Consider the following 9,114-nt stretch of genomic DNA (forward strand, 5'->3'; position numbering starts at 1 on the left):
TGGAACGAGGTTTCTTTAGTAAACCTTTTCTTTGATTGACTTTGTGAAGTTAGTTCTTTTGTCGCTTGCTATTGGAGTATCCTTACTGCTGGATGAACCATACAGAACAATCAGTACAAGGGGGTTAGTGCAGGTGAGCCACACCTTGGACTGTGTCACCTCGGCCTTTCCAATAACCAACAGAAATGCAGCTTTTATCCAAGCAGCGGGAGTTTTGCCGAGATCTGGGTAGGTGATTCACAGTTTTGTTCAGTGAAAAATTGCTCTTTGTATTTGAACCAGACTAGCGTTTGCAAGGATCATTCTAAACCGGTCCCTGCGATAATTAGATTCAGTACCATCTCTCAGAGCGTTGGTGCGTTTTAATAAAGAAACTTCGCTGACTGTATTGAGGTGGTTCCTACACTCAGCAGCTAGTGTTCAGATTAAGTGCTTTGGAGAGAAGGAACCTCCCAGTGGTTCATGTGAGAGAGAGAGGCAGATGCTGAAGATTTACTGGGAGGATTTGGAGAACTGACTGAAAGCTGGATCAAAGATAGAATAGAATCCCTGCAGTGCAGAAGGAGGCCATTTGGCCCATCAAGTCTACACCAACCGCAATCCCACCCAGGCCCTATTCCCGGAACCCTTCATATTTACTCTGCTAATCCCCCTGACACTAACAGTCAATTTAGCATGGCCAATCAACCTAACATGCACATCTTTGGACTGTGGGAGGAAACCAGAGAACCCGGAGGAAACCCATGCAGACACGAGGAGAATGTGCAAACTCCACACAAACACTAACCCAAGGCTGAAATTGAACCCGGGTTCCTGGTGCAATGGGGCAACAGTGCTGAGCACTGTGCTGCCCATCTGTGCCACCATACTGCTCATAGATGGATGTGCAAGTCCTTTAAAAGGGTAGGGCAGAGATGGGGAGAAAGAGAGTATTGCATTTATATAGTGCCTTTCACATTCTCAGGAATGTCCCAAAGTGCTTCATAGCTAATTACTTTTGAAGGGTCATCACTGCTGTCATTTAGGAAAAGTGGTTGACAATTTGCACACACAACAATCCACAAGCAGGAAGGAGCTAATGCACGGATGAACTGTTGCAGTGATGATGGTTGAGTGATAAATATTGTCCAGGACACCAGGGAGAACTGTGCTGCTTTTCAAACTATCGTGGGATCTGTGAAGCCAACCTGAGAGTGCTGATGGGGCCTTGGATTACACTTTTGTCTTGGAGAGAGTATATTACAGCGTAACACACGCTCAGTACTTCACTGGAGTGTCAGCCTGGGGGTTGTAGGAAGTGTCTGAACTCACAACATTCTGACTCCTGTGTCAAGAGTTCTGGCTCTGAGCCACAGCGAAGATCCCAGTCAGAGAGGCTGAAGTGCCTCAGTGAGTAGTGTTGAAGAGTGGGGAGTGGGAGTGTACAGGATGGAAAGACCCTATAAGGATGAGGAAGGCTCCAGTGGTGGGATGCGTTTGGGCCATGGAGTGATCTGAAGGTGAGGAATATCAGTCCCACCTCCCGGGGAATGGAGCCAGTCGAGGTTATTTGTACCACAAGGTTGAGGAGGATCAAAGACTGGTTTAACACGGTGCTGAGAGTATCTTTTCCCGTGGATGTATGAATCAGGGGCAGTTAGAGAAAACAAAACTCTTTTGAGGCCAGATAGAAACCTGTGGACAGACAGAAACATGCGACACAAATCCCATCGTATTTAGTACAAGAGACTCGATCATTGGACCAAACACAATGGTATCTCCCAGCACCTTGTGCAGCTTTCAGAGCCCAAACTCCCTGTTTGACGAAGCAACTGGCAATGATACAAAACTCAATTCAGCTCAATCCAGGTCACTACATTCAGCAATGCCAATTGGACTCCGTTAGAAGCTGATTCATTAATGTAGTCAGGCTGTCAGCAAAGGTCGCTTTTTTTCTGATTTGCATTTTATTTGCAAGGCACATTATTACCAGCCCGCCCGCCACGGGAATCAGAGCGGCGAGGGGCGGACAATGGGGAGGTCCATTGACCTTGGGTGGGATTTTATGGTTTCAGGATGAGCGAGGTTGTAAACCCCGCTCAGTGTGTGCATTTATAAAGCAATGTGCAGACTAGCTCTGTTCAACTCGATTTAAATATAATCATTGCAGTTTAATCTGCAGTCAGTTTCAAACATATTGCCAAGCCTTTGAAATGCCTTAAGAGCGCACAAGTTCTGTTTTGAAATAAAACTCACTGATTACACCAGTTACTTTGGTACTGGCAAACACAGAGATGCTCTTGAATTTCAATGGGAAGCCCTAGCCTCTTCAGTAAAGGTTAAAATCACGCTCGGACAGCCCTCCACAGTCATGTGTACTCAGAGTAATATGGACCTTATTATAAACCTTAAACCACTCTGGGTGATGATCCATTTTCTCTGCTTGTAGCGCAACTCTGGTCATGAAACTAAAAGCCTGGTTAAAGTTTCTAAAGGCCTTCCTGAATCTAGTGAGTTTTGGAAAATTAAAATCAATGCATCAACTATCTCACGAGCCAATTCTTTTAACACTCTATGTTAAGGTCCATCAGGATCTGGGGGTTTGTCAGCTCAGAGCTCTGACAATTTGCTCAGTAACCACTTCCCTGGTGATTAGAAAGTTCCTCCCTCCCTTCCATTTCCGGCTCTATAGCTGATCCTGGATATTACATGTATCCCCTATAGTGGAGACTGATGAGAAATACCTGTCTATTTCATCTGCCATCACCTTGTTTTCCATTAGCAATTTTCCAGACTCACTTTCTGCAGAACACTCACTTAGTTAACTCTATTTGTTTTAAATTATTTATAAAAGCTCTTACTTAAGAGGTGAGTGTTATGTGACTGGTATTGATTGATTGGCAGGATTGGTTCTTAAAGGCGGCATAGTGATACAGTGGTTAGCACTGCTGCCTCACAGTTCCAGGGACCTGGGTTCGATTCCGGCCTTGGGTGACTGTGTGGAGTTTGCACGTTCTCTCCCATGTCTGTCTTGGTTTCCTCCGGGTGCTCCGGTTTCTTCCCACACGCTAAAGATGTGTAGGTTAGGTGGATTGGCCATACTAAATTGCCCCTTAGTGTCCCAAGATGTGTAGGCTAGACGGATTAGCCATGGGAAATGCGTGGTGTTACAGGGTAGGGTAGGGGAGAGGGCCTGGGTAAGACAGTCTGTCAGAGAGTCGGTGCAGACTTGATGGACCGAATGGCCTCTTCTGCACTGTAGGGATTCTATAATTAAGGTGAGCGGCATAATTAAAGTTTATTTAACAGCGTCACAAGTAGGTTTACATTAACACTGCAATGAAGTTACTGTGAAAATCCCCCAGTCGCCACACTCCGGCGCCTGTTCGGGTACACTGAGGGAGAATTTAGCACGGCCAATGCACCCTAACCAGCATTGGAGTGTACACCCTCTTTGGAGTGTACAGTGGGCACTCATAGTGCAGACTCCACACAGACAATGACCCAAGCTGGGAATCGAACCCGGGTCCCTGGCGCTGTGAGGCAACAGTGCTAACCACTGTGCCACTGTGCTGCCCTCAATCTAATTGTAATATCTTGAGTGAGCCCTCTCTGATAAATAAGCTTTCCAGAATGAGAATTGAAGTGGATAAATCTGCCGTGGATAGTGAGAAACGAACAGATGGGTCCTGCATGATCGGATATGGGTCAGGTACACTAATGGGTGTGACCACTGGAGCTGGGATATCCTGATTAGCCTGTTAATACCAGATTGAAGCAGGCCAGTGTTATTTCACTTGGAGCCCAGTGGGGGTAGCTGCTGCTCCATGAGCAATGTCTTTGTCTCCTTGGAGTGTACAGTGAGTAATTCATACTTAATCTGGTGTCTGCACCAAGTTAACTGGGAGGGCACGGGATAAACTCCATCATCTTCAGAAAGAAGAACATTGAAAGAAGATTACTTGTGTTAATAGCACACCCCAGTCAGATACTGGAAGTGGGCAGGAGCCCAGTGCTGCTGATTCTAGAGCACTTGCTTCAGCTGTGCTATGCAGTGTATTTGAGCCACTCCGTACAGGAGGAATTGAGAGAAAAAAAAAATCATCTCCCAACTGAACTAAAGATAGGCGGGCAATGTCTAATCCTGCTGTGTTGGAAATATCTGATGCGTATTCAATTCCAACTGGGGTATTGATATGGAGAGAAAATATTGGAATAGAAAGGCTGAACACAGCAATCAGCCATTGTCACACAGAAAGGAATCAATTAGGATTCAGGATGCAGATCCCTTGTTAGATTTGGGCAGATGTATAAGGCACATTTACAGGACTGAATAAAAGAGCACAGAATGTAAAATAGAGGGGAATATACTAAACCCCCCCTCACTGACCATCCCAGGACTGATGTCCTGAATATACTGACCCCCCCCCTCACTGACCATCCCAGGATTAATGTGAAACATTGAAGATAGGAGCAGGAGGAGGCCATTTGGCCCTTTGAGCCTGCTCCACCATTCATCACAATCATGGCTGATCATCCAACTCAATAGCCTAATCCTGCTTTCTCCCCATAACCTTTGATCCCATTCGCCCCAAGTGCTATATCCAGCCGCCTCTTTAATATATTCAATGTTTTGTCATCAACTACTTCCTGTGGTAATGAATTCCACAGGCTCACCACTCTTTGGGTGAAGAAATGTCTCCTCACCTCACCAATAGAATATTTCTCTCCGGAAAAGGCGAAGGAAAGAAACATTTTGATGTCTTTTCAGTAATACGCTGAGATTTCAGGGATCCTGGGTTTGGTTTGGTTAAGAACCCCACTAGTGTTACCTTTGACACTGTCTCACAACCCCAAAGGATAACTAGAAACACTGGTTCTTAGTGGTGCATATTAGTTTGGAATAATGTGAGGAACAATGTACAACCCAGTGAGGAACCAGTCCAGTCGTTGTGGAAACATTGAATAAAGAATATTTATTAAAGTACAAGAAAAGAAAAATACCTAACAAGTAAGATTAATATACACTATGGCACTTGTGTAAATGAATAACTAAACACACCAGTTTATCTGAAATTACCTCTTCTTCCCAAAGTACACCCACGTTCCTTGAACTCACTGAGTTACCCAGTTTCCCAAACAACATCCACTTTATGTCAAATCCAGCTCATTGTTACCACACAATACAGCTCAGATGACCAAGTCTGGGAAAACATCTTCTGCTGGTTCAGTGAAGGGACGAAACTGCGTCGTTTAGAGAAGAGTATCTATAATCTGCTGATAGAACAGGTCTTTGTAGCTCACCTGTCTGACCATTGGATGGAAAACTAGCCTCCTTCTCCAATGAGGGTGCTGCTAGTTATACTGTTCAGTCTCTTTGATATCCCACCCTGTGGATTCGGCCGTCTATTTCTCTCAAATTCCTTGTCTTTAGAAGTTATCTTTTTGAATAGCCTCATTGATTTCTGGTAAACAATATTTCTGATACGGCAATTCATACCTTAACTTTTTCTAGATGCCTGCTAATCTTGTTACTGGTAAATCACATCTCTGTATTCCTCTGGAAACCTGCAAAGCTTTTATCTGTTTGTCATTTTGTTTTCATCTCAAGTTCACAGTTAACCTCGTTAACTTCCAAATTCCTAACAGTTTAAACTGGAATGGGTGCTGTTTTGAGATGTTTTGAGATGTAGTTTCCATTATTAAACAGTGACTTGATGTCTACCATTAACATCTATTTTAAACGTTTTTCTTTTTACATTATGTTTCGTGACTCTTTCAGCCTGGTGATCCAAGAGGAGACTGGATTGGATCTACATTTATCTCTGTATGTCTCCAATCTGGCCGCTTGAGCATCCCTGATTATAACTGCTCTACCATTGGTAGCCATGCCTTCAGTTGCCTCATCTCTAAGTTCTGGAACCTCACCCCCCCAATCCCCAATACACTCCATCTCTCTCACCTCTTTTAAGTCATGCCTTAAAACCTACCTCTTCGACAGAGCTTTCAACATGAACTGAAATCCCTTCAGGCCCACGATCATCCTCAACATCTGTGCCCCACAAGGCTATGTCCTCAGCTCCCTACTATATTCCTTATACCCCTGTGACTGTGTGGCTGACTTCCCCTTCAGCTCCATTTGGTGATGACACCACCATAGTGGGTCGGATCTCAAACAATGATGAGATAGAGAATCTGGTGAACTGGTGTGATGACAATAATCTCTCCTTCAACGTCAACAAAACAAAGGAAATAGTTATCGACTTCAGGAAGCATAGTTGAGAACATGCCCCTGTCTACAGCAATGGGGATGAAGTAGAAATGGCTGAGAGCTTCAAGTTTATTAGGTGTCCAGATCACCAACAACCTGTCCTGGTCCCCCCTGCCGACACTAGAGTTAAGAAAGTCCACCAATGCCTTGACTTTCTCAGAAGACTGAGGAAATTTGGCATGCCAGCTATGACTCTCACCAACTTTTACAGATGCACCATAGAAAGCATTCTTTCTGGTTGTATCACAGCTTGGTATGGCTCCTGCTCTGCCCAAAGCTGCAAGAAACTACAAAAGGTCATGAATGTAGCCCAGTCCATCATTCAAACCAGCCTCCCATCCATTGACTCTGTCTACACTTCCCGCTGTCTTGGCAAAGCAGCCAACATAATTAAGGATCCCACGTACCCCGGACATTCTTTCTTCCACCTTCTTCCGTTGGGAAAAAGATACAAAGGTCTGAGGTCACGTACCAACTGACTCAAGAACAGCTTCTTCCCTGCTGCCATCAGACTTTTGAATGGACCTACCTAGCATTAAGTTGATCTTCCTCTACACCCTGGCTATGACTGTAACACTACATTCAGCATTTTCTCCTTTCCTTCCTCTATGAACGGTATGTTTTGTCTGTATAGCGCGCAAGAAACAATACTTTTCACTGTATGTTAATACATGTGACAATAATAAATCAAATCAAAAATCAGTGTTTTACTTTTGTTTGAAAATGGGGCTCCCTTGAAGCACCTTGGGGCAGTTTTACTACTTTAAAGGTGCTACGTACATGCAAATTTGTGTAGGACCTTTGACAACCTGGAACTCTCAGTGACACTACAGCCAAAGAACCCAAGTAAACATGGAGAATATCTTCTTCACGCAATGTGTAGTGTGGATTTTGCCTGATGGGGGATGGTTGGCCATGGATTCAACAATAGCCTTCAGAAGAGAAAGGATAAAAGCTGGAAGGGGAAAAGTGGCAAGAATCTGAGGAAAAAGAGCTCTTCAAAGAGGCAGTAGAGCCTCGATGGGCCTACCAAAAGAGGCTGTGCCATTAAGAACATAAGAACATAAGAAATAGGAGCAGGAGTAGGCCATCTAGCCCCTCGAGCCTGCCCCGCCATTCAATAAGATCATGGCTGATCTGAAGTGGATCAGTTCCACTTACCCGCCTGATCCCTATAACCCCTAATTCCCTTACTGATCAGGAATCCATCTATCCGCGATTTAAACATATTCAACGAGGTAGCCTCCACCACTTCAGTGGGCAGAGAATTCCAGAGATTCACCACCCTCTGAGAGAAGAAGTTCCTCCTCAACTCTGTCCGAAACTGACCCCCCTTTATTTTGAGGCTGTGCCCTCTAGTTCTAGCTTCCTTTCTAAGTGGAAAGAATCTCTCCTCCTCTACCCTATCCAGCCACTTCATTATCTTATAGGTCTCTATAAGATCCCCCCTCAGCCTTCTAAATTCCAACAAGTACAAACCCAGTCTGCTCAGTCTCTCCTCATAATCAACACCCCTCATCTCTGGTATCAACCTGTTGATCTTCTCTGCACTCCCTCCAAGGCCAATATATCCTTCCGCAAATAAGGGGACCAATACTGCACACAGTATTCCAGCTGCGGCCTCACCAATGCCCTGTACAGATGCAGCAAGACATCTCTGCTTTTATATTCTATCCCCCTTGCGATGTAGGCCAACATCCTATATTCAGAGTCTAAATATTCAGAGTCTATGCAGTATATTTTTTCTTTGAAGTGTAGTTACTGATGTTATACAAGGAATCTCATTCATAATGTCAGTTTGGACATGAATGAAGCAAAGCCCCAAGTTCAGAAAAGGCTGAACCATCGTCACACACCCTTGTAGCCAGTGACTGAGAGCGAGTGGCAGGGGCCAGGATACAGGGGCCTTAGCACATGTTAACAGAGACATATACATAGAATCCCTACAGTGCAGAAGGAGGCCATTTAGCCCATCGAGTCTGCACCGACCACAATCCCACCCAGGTCCTATCCCTGTAACCCCATGTCTTTACCCTGTTAATCCCCCGACACTAAGGGTCAATTTAGCATAGCCAATGCACCTAACCCACACATCTTTGGACTGTGGGAGGAAACTGGAGCACCCGAGGGAAACCCATGCAGACACGGGGAGAATGTGCAAACTCCACACAGTCACCCGAGGCCGGAATTGAACCCAGGTCCCTGGCGCTGTGAGTCAGCAGTGCTAACTACTGCGCCACCATATCTTGGAGGGAAATGGGACCAAGTGGAGCAAGGAGCTGGAAGAGGAATAAATAAACTAGTTTGTTGTATTATTCTCTCTTGGCAGTGTTACATACTGACCAGTAACTACCAAAAAGAGACGAGTAATGAGGTGCCACACTAGTGGGTTGTAGTAAAACACAATGCAGGTTTACTAAGGAGGTGTTGCTGGTTCCAGATCTTAAGATGGAAGAGCCCAAAAGCCCGCGAATCTCTCTGCTTACCTCACTTCAGGGCATGTGATGTTGTACCCAGCAGAGAGGCAACCACCTTAGACACATAATAGCCAGGAAATTGGGAAACAACAGTCGAGGGACTGCTGCCTCCGATACCTTCAGCTTTCAGTGATGGCTGAATGGTTTGGGGAGCTGTAGAGAGACGTGTGGCAACGATTGTGAGAGCAGGACGATGAACTGACCCCTGCAAGGTGCCACTTTCTAAAGGTCAATCAGCCGTTACCTGAGGCCTCCTCCAGGTAGTAACAAACTTCAACAGGAAACCTGTCTTTATTTTCAAATTACTGAGCTGGATTCCCAAGTCTGTTGGAGTTTATTTAATGTGGATAATGCCCTCCAGCAAGCTGAACTTTACAAGCTGCCAGC

At 45.1% G+C, this 9,114-nt stretch overlaps 1 protein-coding gene across 1 annotated transcript; it reads right to left on the reverse strand.

Moving 5' to 3' along the window:
* Positions 1 to 2,308: 2,308 nt before the first annotated feature.
* LOC144480131 (pterin-4-alpha-carbinolamine dehydratase-like) lies at positions 2,309 to 2,468 on the reverse strand. The gene has a single exon (XM_078199277.1). It carries the CDS (start codon positions 2,441 to 2,443, stop codon positions 2,309 to 2,311), a length of 135 nt encoding a protein of 44 aa, XP_078055403.1. The 5' UTR covers positions 2,444 to 2,468.
* Positions 2,469 to 9,114: the final 6,646 nt, after the last annotated feature.

This window comes from Mustelus asterias, chromosome 28 (genome assembly GCF_964213995.1).
Source record: "Mustelus asterias chromosome 28, sMusAst1.hap1.1, whole genome shotgun sequence".
Classification (NCBI taxonomy): Eukaryota; Metazoa; Chordata; class Chondrichthyes; order Carcharhiniformes; family Triakidae; genus Mustelus; species Mustelus asterias.